Raw genomic sequence first — 15,500 nt, forward strand, 5'->3', positions numbered from 1 at the left:
GGGGGAAAAAAAAAAAAGTGAAGTAGCGCACTGCCCCGCTCAAAACCAGAGCCTAGCTGGCTGGAGCCACACTAGTCCTGCTAGCCAGGCTCCGTGTGGCAGGATTGCCACTGCTACAGCCCTAGGAGGCCCCAGAACTCCAGGTAAGGCTGCTGGAGCCAACTCAGTGCTGGCCCCAGCCTCCCCTACCCCACCTGGGGTAACTTGCTGTGCACCAGAGGTATAGGCAGATTAATACATGGGCCCATGGGACCAAGGCCCAGGGGCCCCCGGATGCTTGAGTTCCCTCAGGAAATGGTGGGTTTCCCCTTGCAGGCAGCATTCCAGTCTGCAAGAGGTCCTGCTTGAGGCTGCCAGGAGCAGGATGCAGGGGCGTGGGGGCCCACATGCATGTGCATGGACAGCATGGAGAGCAGCTCCCTGTAGGTAGGTCTATGGAGGGGAAGAGGTGTGGGGGAGGGAAGGGATGTATCAGGGGCAGATTGAGGCCCTCAGGCCCCAGATCTAGGGAGGGAATGGGACAGGGGCTGGGGGCAGTGCCCAGCCAGGGTGGTGCCTTGGACCCAGGGCCAGGCCAGGGAGCAGGATAGAGCCATGGGCAGCTCATCCAGCAAGCACAGGGGGGTGGGCAGGGTGGAAATGAGAAAGGGGGCAGCTCCCCGCTGCTGTGTGCACCATCCCAGGGGCCCCGCTGGCCACACACCCTCTGCCCATCCCCTGCAGCAATGGGGGTGGTGAATTATGCCTCCCATTGCCAGGTGGGCAGGGGACATACAGCCAGTGTGGGGCCCCCAAGGCGAAGGCAGCAGGGCAGAGAGCCCCGAGCCCACAGCAGACAGCCCACATCCACCCTCACCCCATTCGGCTCCACTCTGTTCCAGTCATGGGGGGGTGTGGAGGGAGCAGTGGGAAGAGGCAGTAGTGTGCACCCCACCCCCAGCCCAGCTGGGTCCACCCAGCCTCCCCCACAGCACATGAAGGCTCACTTTGCCCTTGGCAGCAGCAGCACCAGGAGGGGAAGGGGCCCCTCCCCCTGCTGGAGTCCCCACTGGGGTGTGTGGGGCCTCCAATTTTCTGCTTGCCAAGGGCCCCAATAAATCTTAAAATCGGCCACTGCCCAGAGGGCATGTGGCACAAGGTGTGCCGCTGCTAGTTGTCCCCAGGGAACCAAATGACCATGCACACGTGGACACGGCCAGAGAGGGTTAATTCCCTCGCGTTACTCCCCAAGGTTCTGAGTGGTTTGAAGATTTAAGAAATAGCCCTTTGTCTAGCATGAACTCTTTGTTTCTTACTGAACTGAAGCGTATTTATTTTATGAATAAAAAGGGTCTATGCAAACTATTTAAAGAAATTCATTGAGCTCTATGGGCCTAACATACAAAGCTTGTGGAGTTAGTGTATGCACATTCACATGGGGTTTTTCCATATAAAAAAAATGCACCCAGATTTTTAGTGCGACATGCTGGGCTTGCACATTCCTCTTTGTTGGTGCACCATAAAACAAGAGTTGGCAACATTTTCCTAGCCTAGGCCAAAGCTTACAATCTAGCTCCCTGTCACTGGCTACAGCTACCCACTGACCCTGGAGACCTCAAGCTGCCTGCTCACCTTCGCTGCCAATACCTAGACCCTCTGCAGCAAGGTAAGCACAGGCAGGAGAGAACAGCAGGAGGCTGCTGTGGAAGGGACTGGTGGCTCAATGTAGCTCCATGCTACCCAGTCCTCTGTATGACCTAGGCCATATTGGACCACTCTGGACTGGATCCAATCTTTTTATGGCCCAATCCAGACCCAGGACCATAGATTGCTGACCTCTGCTAAAGAAGGATACACCACTGTAGTTCAATACACAACTGGCACACTGAAAGGCATGCAGGAAAGAATCAAATGCAATTTTATTTTGAAAAGAAATTACACAGTTTCTACATGCATTTGCTATCCATTACTCAAGATTAAATATACTCAATTTACAAGGAAAAATGGAAATTTTCCATCAGTCCTGCTGACAAGCCTGGGCTCAGAGTTAAGGAAGGATCTTTCTTTAGGTGCATGATTATCAAAGGCTCTGTAGGGCTAACTTGGTTACACAGGTGTAAGTGAAGGCAGAATTTGTCCTTGTAATTTGAATCCTGTCAACTATTTTCTTGGTAACAAGTGAGGTAGAATATTATTCACTGCCAGTCTCTCATATAATTGCTGTGTTGACTCTATAATACTGGCAGGAGCAAAAACTAGTAAAAACCTTATTGGCACTAAAATAAGAAAATGACTGAATGCAACCTTTCTCTGCGTGTGCAGAGAATGCAGGTGTTTTTTAATTATTCATCATCAATCCATCTTTTACTGGCACCATTCACCATATACTTGAGCCCCTAGAAAGTTTACACAGTTACTTCTCAGAATAGTCTAGGAGGATTGATTTATGGGGAAAGGTGACAAGAACTGCATATTTATTGCTTGGCTGCTAAATGGGGAACATGAGAAGTGTCTGCAAATATTGGAAAGTTGTAAACACCAAGGAAGGAGAGGCATTTCTTAGCTTGGTTCAAGGAGATCTAGCTAGAAGTAGCAGGTTTAAAGACAAATAAAAAAGACTATGAAATAGGTTCTCATGGAAAGTAGTAAAATACTACTGGAGAAGAATCAGTGAAGGGAACAAGGAAGTGGTCCAACCAGTGGACTAAAATGCCAGGTACAGACATTACACTTATATCAGTATAAGTGATTGGAAACTAGTCCACACCCCGTAACAGAACAGAAATTCAGCACACAGACTGATTTAAAAATGGCAGAATCCAGTGTAAGATTTCCACACACTCCACCCAAGGGCAAATGTATGCTCTGTTCACTACCGCTCTAAACTACGCTGTTTACAGAAAACTGTGTTAACTTACATTGATTCTGCCTCGAGCTTTTTGAAAGCCTGTACCTAGTCCACATGGCAATTTTCTAAGGGCAACCTAATTTAGCGAAGGTCAGGCACCTTTTTAAACTGTAATTTCTATGTCTTTTCCATCTTTAATAGCTATTTCTCATTACAATTTGGTTCTCAATATTGCACATTTCCTGGATGTTGAAATACCTGGCTAGCACGATATTTTCACCTACTGCATTCCTCCATGCGTCTTTTTCCACATGTTCACATTGCAACCATTTATGTTACCCTACAGGTTAAACAACAGTGGAACATTTTTTTCTTGGCAAAGAAACAAGAATCACTCAGGAAGCATCTGCATTTATAAGTAATTTCAGACTGCTGGAAACGTTTCTATTAGTAAAGACTTTACCTGAGAACGTTTTAAATTTACATTTGCAATTTATTTATTTATTTTTTACCTTTTCTCTCTCTTCTGCATCATAATTATCAGGAAAGCTTGGTTTATTCTGATTTTCTTCATTGATTTCTCTTTCCTCCAAATAAAACTGCCATTTGGCTTCAAAGTAAAACCAGTGCTCCTGATATTCTGAAGATAAAAGCAAATTAATAAAGTAATAGTCCACCTTGACCAGACTCTCAGGTGCACTTAATGTGTAAAGAAAGAACAGAACAGTGTTGATCTAGTTATTTTTACAGAGATGTAACTTTAACAGTTCACACAATACAAGTGATGTATTTTTAAAAAAAGGATCAAAACTGAGTATTTGGTTTATTACACCAGTACTAACAGGTTGGAAACATGAAAAAGAAAAAAAGGAGGGGAGGCCATTAAAAACTAAGAACTAGTGTTACCATAATAATTTCCTACAACTTGAAAATAAATAGCATGATACAAGAATAAGAATGCTTAGTGAAAAAAAAGTAAACTAATGATTAGAACAACAGGTATGCCAAATTTTTGTCCCTATATTATGGATAAAAGGGGTGTAAAAAGGCTTAGTTTTTTTTGGTTTTGCCTTTAAATCATACTTTTCTTTCCCATTTACTTTAGAAATATGAGGAACTTCAAATCTTACCTTTCCTGGTTTTACCAGAGGACTTAATGGATGTCACAGAGAAGTGGACTAAAGACCTTTTCCCCCCATTGTTTGAGTTAAACAAATTTTGAGAATACCAGTTAGAAAGCATTAAAGTTAAAGCATCCTGAATATGAATTGTATCCTATCTTTATTCTTCAGATTTTACAGTTATGATTTCTCATGAGTCTACTAGCTTTTCCTCTAAGAAATAACTAAGTGAGAAAACCAGAACTTTCCACAGTTGTATATTGAATTCTATATATAAAAACAGGAAGAAAACCTTTTAGGCTTTCTTTATATATACCCAACCCTTTTTCTGTTTTCATGTCACTTTAAGCACCATGAGTCCCTAATCATATAAAATTTTCGTGTGCTTACTTTAGCAAGTCCCCTTAAGTTAACCTTTACACAAATGTTTAAGTCCAAACCAATTCAATAAAGCAATTAAAGGTACCTAGAACTAAGATTGCTTGGGTCATCAATCCCAATCCCTTGCAACTGCAAGTAACTATAAAACAGATGTCAAATCCAAAAGAGTCTAGGAAAACATCCAGCCAGCCCCTCTCACTCACCAGAAACTGCAAAGCAGGTTTCCAACATCCAATAACATATAAGCACCAAGTTCAGTGGCATAAGAACTAGGACTGGAATGGTTCTTACGGGCCATCAACTCCAGTTCCTTGAATTTGCAGGCAATCATTTACTGAAGAATCCCCAGAATCACCACTTCAAACCACTACACAATTACAAACTAGGATCTTGACTACATACCCCTCCACAAGGCCTCCAAAAGTAAGTGTGCCATAGAAAGAGAGACCAAGAGCCACTAATGACTTTGACAAGAGGCAAATCTTGACAGGGTTAAATATTTACAGAGCAGCAAGAGGGACATGATCATTTGAACATGGGCAATTCAGTAGTAGAGTTCTTGTTCAAGTGTGTGGAGCAGCACTACTGCTCCAAATTAAGTATGCACAAAGTCCGACTTCTACTTCAGTGACTTCCCTATCAATGCCTCAGAGCCAGATAGAAAACGAGGGACCATGCATGTGTAACAGTTACTTTTCTAAATGAAACAATTTGATTTTCTATTCTCTTGCAGAGTTCCTCGTAATGAATTAATATCCTTAAAATGCTTCACCTCCTTTTAAAGAATAACAGTGGTTTATATATGCTGTTATCTGGTACATGGTGGTTGCTTCCCAAGCTCACATAACCCAGCAGAAAGAACAGGAACACACTTGTACCAGAGTCTACTGCAATCCTTATGCTGAAGTAGCTTCCAGATTGGTGGGGCAGGAAAGATTTGATTTCCCCATAATGTTTCCTTGCCCCAAACCCAGGACTGCTGCTAGAGGGAAAAAACTGAACAACTGTTCAGCTACTCCAGGCCCTTACTTGAGACTGAGAGAATCCAATTGGCATTTGCTGACTTTGTCGGTCCTTAAAAACATGGCTAGTATCTTGTTTAGCACACCTTAAGTTACTTCTATCATGGTATAGAAAGCCCAAGTAGCGTCTTGATGAGATATTCGTTTATGTTTGAAAAAGCAAAGTGAAAAATGTATTCCTAGCCATAAAGCTCAAATGAGTATTTTAACAAAAAGTACATTACAGAAAAAGCAGTGCTGGCTTAAATAAACACACAACTTACTAAATGACCTGATGATTTTAAAACTCAAAAAGTCTGGTATTTTTAAAGATCTCTTCTTGCTTTTCTGTTGCGCTCATAACAATACCATCCTAATGTCTCAACTCAAAAGCATTAATGAACCCTGTAAGTTAGATAAATACTATTAACTTCATTTTACAGATGGAAAAACTCAGGGTTTAAGTGATTGCCCAGTCATGGGGGAGATCTGTGGCCAAGCCAGAAATTAAACCCAGACTATCCAAACAGCTTTCCTCTCTGGGTGCCATTCCTTGACCCTTACTTGGGCTGAATACTTAATGACACTACGCAAGTATCCATATAGAGATCAGTGGGACTACACGCAGAAGTAATTGCAATTTGATACTGGGCAAGGGCTAATGAATTGGACTTTGCAACTAAATGTCTCTCATTGTCTTTGCAATTGAACCAGAAAAAGATTCTAAGAATCGGTTTTCCTAAAATGGAGGACTCTATTCAGTAGAAATCCTCCGCAGCACATCTCAGCAGCCAAGGGGGCTTGACCCTGATACAGAAAATTTTTTCCTTGCTTCCAAAATAGCACTAGGTTCTACAATGCCAAAGTTACATAGTGCATGCTTCAGGAGCCCCACATATCTCTACACAGCGGTGGGTTCACCCTGGATAGAGTGACAGGACCCTTCTGTAAAGGCAAGTCAAAGAGAAACCTATATATGGTAATCCTGCACCTGCTGTTCCTAGTACTAGCTTAAAGAATAATAATAACCTCCAAGCAGAACAGGTTCCACTAAAAGCATTCTGTGCATTTCAGAAAGCCTTCCCATTTGTTCTGTCATGTTCAGAGGAACAATTCGATAACTTAGATAAACCTTTTGTTTTCTGAACGGTCCAAGCAAGGTTTTATATGGAGTCTCGTCATTCTTGATAACCATCCCTCCATAGCTCTTTAGAAAAGATGGAAAACCTCTTTGCTTCACTTTTGGAGATACACCCAAGGTATGCCAATTTGTTCACATTGGAACAGGACTGATATAAATACAATGATCCTAGGCAAACAGTCAGTAGGCAGCTATTAAGCACAAAGGTATTATATACTCAGGTAAAGTAAAATAATCTCTTTCAGGAGTCCTATTTCATTCAACTGCTTTATACAGCAGTATAACTAGGATACCTCCCAAATATGTGAACAGAATAGCAACAACCCAGATTTTAATATCCAGACAAAGAGTGAATTAATGATTTACCTAATGCATGCATCTTCAGCTGGGTTAGGGACTTCCACTGGAAAAATTAGGAATGTGATCATGCGAGTTTGTTTTCCTACATAATTTGATGGAGGGCAGCTGAAACAGCTTGAACTGCAGCATGCATTTTATAATTGAAATGCTTGCAAGTATATTTCCTATTCTGTAATGATCTCTATAAAGCTTATGGTTATTGTTATACTTCTGCTTTTTGTATATTGCCACCAGTGTGGCAGGCAACTTCCCAAATATATAAAAATAAGGTTCTGTCTGAACAGCTAACAGGATAAACAGATGAGGTGGGAAGACAACATGCAGACACAGGACAGACTATGAAGTAATAAAAGCAGGATAGCTGAGTAGTGAAATTTACTGGGTATGGTTATAGTTGATTTTTAAAAAACATTTTAGTTACCTGCCATGTGTCGAATGGTCTTTTTGCAATATTCTTCTGCCATTGGAACCACCTTCATCATGTCTCTTCCCCACTGTACTAATGGTTTTCCTTGAATTGCATACGATATGAATAGGGCTGTACACAGAGACCCTAAAAAGCCTAAAGTGAATAAATTAGCATTAATAATTACCACCTGTATTTCTACCGTGGTATTAATGAAGACATCCTTGGCCTATCCCCAGTGAAATTATTACTAGGTGTGTCATAGCTCTAGGATTGTTTAACAAATATATATTACCTGATCTGTCTATTTACAGGCTGGCACATGGCACAGTCAGACTTTTGGCTGCAGTGTGGTACTTACTGGGTAACGACTTATTTCACATGAGGGAGCTCCTGTTTTCCTTGGTATAATATGACAGAAATTTATGTAATTATGTGAATTATGTAAATAAACGTGATGGCTTTGTATGATACTGAAAATCTTTTCATTTAAGTCGCATTAAATAACTGACCTGGACAAAGCAGTTCAATTACATTTTAAATGGCAAAGATTTCTCAGGGTGATATATTTTATTGGACCAACTGCATAGCTGAGGTAGAGTTAGATAAGATTTAACTGGCTTCATGCAACTTGCAGATTAGAGATATTAGGTGTATCATTGTTTCTAGTGAAGTCTGTTCTACATTACTGTTATGCATGCTTTATTTTACTTGACTGCTGACAGACATCCAGTTTAATGGGATCTGATTCATGATCAGCCACATGTTCAATTTAAAGCATGATACTAAGGAGCCACAAAATTGTTGCATATAATATGTGGAATACGTTTGTGGCTTGTTTACTGTATTGTCATGCCTTAAATTGACTTGAACACTTGGCCTCATTGCTATTTAAGGCAGAATTACCCTGTTATTTGCATCTTAAATGTAACAGGTCAGGAGCCTTCGGGTTTTATTTGCCTTAGAGATAACTGTGCAAGTAAATTTTGTTGCATGGTTGCATCTAACTCTTAACATTTGACTATGGTCAAAAATTTATTTTTCTTTCAAGTTAACCTCATGGTTTGGTTGAGTCAGAGCTTTATTTGTTTGTTTTCTTATACCTGCTTGAGATTTTTGAGGTGGTTTTTAAATACAGGAAAAATATTGAGTACAAAATTCACTATAAGGCTTTGAAACCAGTCCAGTCATTTTACATACCTAACTAAGCAAAGCACTACAGTTTATGCTTAACTTCAAGGATGCAAATCAATATCACTACTCACAGTCTAAGCCAAGCATTGCTCTTAAAAGGTGCAGACAGAAATTACATTTCCTGTGCAATTGGCCCCTTGAAAATGTTCTGCAGCTGTGCCCTAACAGAAGAGCACAACTGCAGGGCACTCTGACTGCAGGACAAATTAACCCTCATTGTATGAAGATTCAAATGAAGGCACTTCAAAGCAGAGTGCCTTTATTAACTTGTGTCTGCTCGGGCAGCTGAGCTGCTGCAGCTCAGCCCTGCCCCCAGGTCTGGCTCAGGATGGGAGAAGAGGGAGAAGGGAGGGAGGGAAGCTCAGGATGTTATTTTACCAGTCTGCTGTTGGAGTGGAGGCAAGTGGATGGAAGCCTCCCGAGGCTCCCCTCATGTCCCTTCTCCTTTCTATCCCTGCCCCACCATCCTAAGATAGCGAGGGGGGGAGGGGGGAAGAGGGCTCTGGGAAGAGGCTGCCAATAAGCAGTCTCTCACTGTATCAACTCCATATTGGAGCTTGAACCCTCACCCTTCCAACCCAACAGATGTTATCTGGGGGATCAGTCTAATTCATCACATTTTCTGTGAAGCACTATAAGTTAGACCAGGGAGCTGCACTTCTGTCTGTGTCTTAAGCGACTTGTTGGATCAGGGCTTTAATACTTACTGTTCCTCAACAATTTTTTTGCCATTCATTATTTTTGAAGCATCTCAGCTCCCTAACTATGACATGACTATGTTCTTTCCTTGAGCTATCAGGTAGAGGCAATGTACAATAAAAAGGATGGCACTTATTGCTGGGGGGATATGTTTTTTTTTTTTTCAAGGATGTCAAAACACAATGGCTGATCTTTCAGAATGCTACATTCTTTTTGGTTTAGCTAAGTCTGATTTCTTCAAGCCACACAGATTTGGAAATATCCTGACAACCAACCAATTTGTTTCCCTTCCTAACCATATGAAAATGATCACTGTAACAAGACTCATCAAAATAAAGACATCATTACCTCCAAAACAGTGAAATCTGGATAAAATAAAATGTTAAATTTGATCATGAAAGTAACAAGCAAATTGTTTAGGCATTTCAAGTAGTTTTCTAGCCATTCTATAGCTAGAGATTTCATGGATGTGTATCTAACATACACCTCACTGCAGGCAAGTATCAAACCAGGACCCTGGAGTATGCAAATACAGCAAATTTTGACAAGGCAGTTATTGGGAGCTGTGCTAGTCTTCTCTAAACTAAAAATCAGTCTTATGCATTCCAGACAAATAACTTCATTCCAATGGATGTTACCTGTAGGATGGTTATGAGTCATTCGGCCACATTCAATGCTCACTTCAATAAGACTTTCTAGCCTTTCAGGCTTCCAGTATCTCATACCTAAACACATGGCTTTTGTAGCTGCTCCAAATCCAGAACCTACATTAAAAACATAATTATAGCCTTTTTAAAAAGGAACTAATCGTATACAAATATAATGAATGTCATATGAAACAAGCATATTACAGTAATTTAAATAACTTTTAAGGGACTGAAAGCTATCATTCAAAACATACTTCAGGACTAACAGCCATGCACATGGATTTTTGCCTCCACATAGAACACTTCAGTGCAGTATTTTATTCAACAGGATTTCAAGACAGTTCACAAATTTTTTATACAGTATTACCTTAGAAAATACCCTACATTTAAAGAATTAAGGTTACAAATTCCAGCACTTGGGAAATGCCTGAATGCAAGTGATCTGAACAAACTTAATTCAATCCCATTGTATGCATGATCATATAGTCTTTAATTACATGATAACACCCTAGTTTCTCTTTAGGATGCCTGCCTTCGTGCATAAGCTAGGTTAGTGATCCTCTCAGCACCTTGGAGTGCCTTTAAAAGGTACCAGGGGGCCCAAAGTCAAAAAAAAAAAGAAGTGAAAACTAAGAGCTAGCATTAAGGGAATATGGGTTGGATAAATGGACAATAAGGTGGATAGAGAACTGCCTGCATCATTGGGCTCAAAGGGTAGTAATCAGTGGCTCAATGTCTAGTTGGCAGCTGGTCACAAGTGGTCCTGGGTCTGGTTTTGGTCAATATCTTCATCAACGACATGGAAGATGGGATGGAATGCACCCTCAGCATCCCCTAATCATTTTCATTGCCCTCCACTGGACAAATTAGGTTCAATAAGGAGAAGTGCAAAGTCCTGCACTTAGGATGGATGCGCAATGGAGGGCAACAAAAATGGATTGGGGGCTAGAGTACATGACTTGTGAGGAGAAGCTGAGGGAACTGGGCTTATTTTGTCTGGTGAAGAGGACTGAGAGAAAAGATTTAATAGCAGCCCTCATCAACCTGGTTCCAAAGACGATGGAGCAACACTATTCTCAGTACAATATCAGCATACCACACAAATATTAATCAATTGATTTCCACCACACACTGATTTGTTGTATCATCTCTACTTTACCAGTGGTAAAGTGAAGCCCAGGAAAAAAAAAATTATTTCTGATCACCCAGGCAGAGATGACTAGGACCCAATTTTAAAAAAATATTTGGCATTTTTTCAGGGATATAGGTTGTACCCATGTTGGTCTAAAAAGCAGAAGCAGATAAAAACTCTTGGGGTAGAAGCAATATCTTTTATTAGACCAACTAAAAGGTAGCAAAAAATGTCTTTATTTGCAAGCTTTCAGACCCAAACACCCTTCATGAGGTAGAGGAGAATTCAAAAATTGTAAAAGTTCTCTATCAGGTTGTTTCTGAACTGCCTTGGTATCCTGTTGAATGAAATGTGTTATAAAAATGTAAGCTAAATTGAGATTCTCTTTTATGCAACTTGAAAATTTCCATTAAAATGACTTTTTAACTTGTCTACTCCTATTGATATGTCCAGTACTGGCATCAGAAAAAAGCAAAGCAACTCAAATGTCAGTCTCTACTAGGTAGAGAACTTTTACAATCTTTGAATTCTTCTCTGCCTGACAAAGGGTGTTTGGGCCAAAAAGCTTGTAAAGAAAGAATTATTTTTGCTACTGTGTAGTTGACCTAATAAAAAGTACCGCTTCTACCCCAAGAGTTTTGTCTGCCTTGGCATTTTTTCAGCATTTTCTGTGTTTAGTCTAAACTCCTCAATCTTCAACTGCATTTGTAAGCCTTCAGTCCTTCTCTTCTGGTTGAACACCCAGAATATGAGGGATGTGCAATTTTTATACAGCTATGAACATTTTTGCTTGAAATGACTTGTTCAGACTCACTGGCTGAGGTATCTCCAAAGAGCCAAAATACTTCAGTTTAGCACTGTATTCTTCTCTTTGTAGTAGGTTTTCATGACAAATACAGCATGCAAGAGGTTCAAAGCAATTTAAAACACCTTGTAAAAGTGACCTTTCAACTTTCTGCGTACAAGGAAGTGAAAGAATACATCTTTCCCCATGCATAGTCCTTCCTTGCCATTGTGCAAGAGACCCACATCCCTAGGACCTTCCTTGAGCACCAGACTTTTGTCTGATGCTTCTATGCAAGGGAAAGATCCAGAGGAGGTTTAGTGGTACAGATGCATGCCCCTTTCAGTTGATGATGCTGTGGGAGTTTTTTTAAGTCCCCCAAATCAGGTGAGAATCCCCACCTTCCCTCTCTGTGCTTAGTGGCACCTCCCCTCCTATTATTACTTTCCCCAACTCACCCCATCTCCAGTTGCCCTGGGGACAAGGGTAGGGGTGCAGGGAGGTCCCAGAGCCACTCCTGCTTGCCTCAGCCAGGTGCTGTAGGGATCCAGGCTCAACTAGAAACAGAAGCAGCAGTGGCAGGTCCCCAAGGTATTTCTTGCCAGCCTAAGAAAAGGTGCAGGGGAAGGGAATCTGCCTAAGGTCCCTTAGGAGCTACTCAGCCAGTCCTTAAAATACAAGACACAATCCTTGCACTAAACAAACTAGCAAACAAAAGCCTTTGACCCTTCTCTGGGCAGCAAGAGGGGGGCTTTGGCTCTGCCCCAGGACAGCAGCATTGCTCCTTCCTGGTTGCAAACTTATCTGGGTTCTAGTTCACCTCCTGCCTGCAAAGTCTGTTCACTCCCCTAGTTTGCTGCTCTGTGCTCTCTCCTTTTGGGTTTTAAGCTCCTAGAGGCTTATCCCATAGGGAATAAGGGGTACTCTTTTATTATCCTCTACACACTCACAGCTGGCCTTCTGCATTAGGGCTGCCTGCCCCTCTTAAAGTGCCAGGTCATCCTATACAATCTGCTATCATTGCCTTTTCAACTGGCCCCCTCTGCTTCCAACCCTGTCTGCAGATAACTTACGCTGTTTTCTTCTTTTCCTCCATGCTGTGTGGACACCTGAAAGGACAGTACTAGGACCATGGATGAGAGTGCTTCGCTTGGTTACTTCTGTTCCTCAGTGACACTGATGCCTCCTACAGCTGGTGGAGAGCAGTTTCAAGGAAAGACCATCTGTGGCCCTGCAGGCATGGCCTGGAGCATGCTCAGAGGAGACAATCTTTGGGCCATGTTGGTACCCAGGACTCCACTTCAGTGGATTTTCACAGACCCAAAAGCCACATTACTGACTCCAAAAAGGCACTGGAGCTTTTTGTTTACACTGTTAAGAGTTTAAGAATATCTTTTAAGAACATTTTTCCTATAATGTCCATCTCAGAGACCACTGAACTATTTTATTGACATGTTGACAAAAAAAATCAAAAACGAGTCTAACACAAAGCACAGAAAAGCTCAGCCTAAACTGCTAAAGGTCTGGCAAATTATAAGTAGCAGAAAACGGGGTCCTAAAACAGAAACTGTCAGGTGCCCTTAACTACAGGCATAACAATTCTGCCTGTAACATGGGAATCATTTCATCCTGTGATGTAGTTCTGCTACAACTGGAATGGAACACAGCAGCTGTTTGACAGCACACAGCAACAATACACAACTACTTAACATACAACATGACTTACAACAATTGTATCCAAAGGAAATTGGAGCAGGAAAAAAGAAGTTAGATAGCCAATATGTAGTTACGCACATTGAAGTTTGGCCAGACCCTAAAGACTAGTAAACGAGTGCTGTTGCTAGAGGGACATGCATTTTCTCAGGGCCATACAAGGCAGGCCCTCACCTGAGTTCAGCACCCCAGTCAATTTCCACAGTGCACACAGCACCCATTGGAGGGTCTTTGCCCACACTGCCCAACCCACAGGTATGCAGGCTGAAGCGAGATGCACCGAGTGAATGGAATAGAGTTGCTAAAATTCTTTTTGCTCTCTCCAAGCAGCTGCTACAAGAAGCAGAGAGGGAGGGAAGGTTCCTGCTCTGTCAAAGAGGACTGTGCCAAAAATAATCATGGCATTGCACTGCAGTGTATTTGTCATGATATTGCATCAGTGTGTGATACCACTGAGTGGTGCTGATATGCATGACTGTGATAGCGTCACATCACCTCAGGGCAACATCTTTGTAGCATACCACAATTGTGTGTCTCCTTGTGAATGCTTCATTTAATAAGAAATAGGATTTTTTTGGTCATATTTTTTATTGGACCAGTTATATAGTTGAGAGAAGTTTTAGACAAGTTTTTTGTATTACTTGAAAGCTTGTCTAACATCTCTTCCAACTGCATAGCTAATATAAGAAGCGATATTGCCAAAATAAATCCTGCCTCTTCCATATTCCCTGGATCATAACTACAGCAATAATACAACACTACTAAAATATCATTTGATAAATTAACTCTCCAGTTCATTAAGGATAAATAAAACTATGTATGCATGGGCATCTGCATGTGTGCTGGGAGAGAATTTATTTAACCTTAAGGAACTAGAGTCACTTTATCATTAAATGAAACAGTCACAAATAGAGAGCCATAATAGATCCTAGAGGGTCTCTTTATAGAGGATAGCAGGATTATCAGTGAAGAATAAATTATTCTATGGAATCTTTTGCTCTAACCCCCTAAAGGAAAAATATAATAAAGTTATAATATTCATATTTTTTCTTCTGCAGCAGAGTCCCTTTGCTAGCTAACCTTTTTCCTTAGATGTTAATCTCATTTGCAAATGCAACATTTTGTTTTTCTAGACAGTTTCACATATAGAACTTCAAAAAAAACTATTGAAACTTAAATGAAACATGGCAGAAAATATTCTGTAAAATCAACATGCAAATCAAGGACAAAAATCTGGACCAAGAGGCATAACGTCATGTATAATCTCTCTTTAAATAGATGTTAAATAGGACAGGCTTGATTTACAAAAGGACAGAGTGCCTTACAAAGGAATTCCTGGCAGATCACTTGCCACCTTCAGGCAAATATGGAATTGTTGCAAAGCTATCCTCTTGTTTGTTGCAGGAAAAAGGAATGACCCTTTCCCTGAATTTCTAACTCTACAAAAACTGTTATTGACAAACACATGACCAAAAAATACTGTACCCTTTTCATTAAACGGTGTGTGCCAAGCCAGGAGATAGTTATCCGGCTTTAACTGTGAGCAGCTTTCAATGGTGGCAGGGTCTGACCGTCTCCCTGGGAGTTTGTCAATAGAATCAACATAGCGTTTTACCAGTTCCCGATATAGGTCTTCTAAACACCAGTAATCTGTTCAGAACAAAGCATTAAGAGACTATTAAAGTAAGCAAAATAAAAGACAAAATGGCATGGGGGGGTGGGGATGGGAAGGATGACAGGTCACCAGACATTTTAAAATTCTCATTCAGGTAAATGTACAAAGACTTTTACAGAAGCCCTGAAAACAACTGCAGAGCAGGCATACTGAGTCTATCTCTGGACTAAAATACAAAACAAAGCAGCAGAAGCAGGGTACATACACTATAGGGCTGGATGGCTGAATTTCCTAATCCTAGCCAACAAACTAAAACCTTGACATGCAGTGGGACAAAATTTTGGAGCTGTGCTCCCTCCATTGTCAATGGTTAAACTACCCAGGAGTCACCTGAGGCTCATGAGCTGTGGTATGGCTACCTTGGCTATAGATGGGGACAATTGCTTCCCCCCCCCCCCCCCTTTTCCCTTCTTTTTAAA

General features: G+C 41.3%; 1 protein-coding gene across 1 annotated transcript in view; it reads right to left on the bottom strand.

Moving 5' to 3' along the window:
• Positions 1 to 15,500, bottom strand: part of ADPRHL1 (ADP-ribosylhydrolase like 1) — a 38,335-nt gene that overhangs the window by 5,688 nt on the left and 17,147 nt on the right. Inside the window, exons 2-5 of the mRNA XM_019524064.1 lie at positions 14,892 to 15,056; positions 9,769 to 9,894; positions 7,253 to 7,393; positions 3,340 to 3,467 (exon numbers count right to left, since the gene is read on the bottom strand). Of these exons, the coding sequence (XP_019379609.1) occupies positions 3,340 to 3,467; positions 7,253 to 7,393; positions 9,769 to 9,894; positions 14,892 to 15,056 (560 nt within the window). The remainder of the gene's footprint in view (positions 1 to 3,339; positions 3,468 to 7,252; positions 7,394 to 9,768; positions 9,895 to 14,891; positions 15,057 to 15,500) is intronic.

This window comes from Gavialis gangeticus, unplaced genomic scaffold, assembly GCF_001723915.1.
Source record: "Gavialis gangeticus isolate Ggan-Ray unplaced genomic scaffold, GavGan_comp1, whole genome shotgun sequence".
NCBI classification, from domain to species: domain Eukaryota; kingdom Metazoa; phylum Chordata; order Crocodylia; family Gavialidae; genus Gavialis; species Gavialis gangeticus.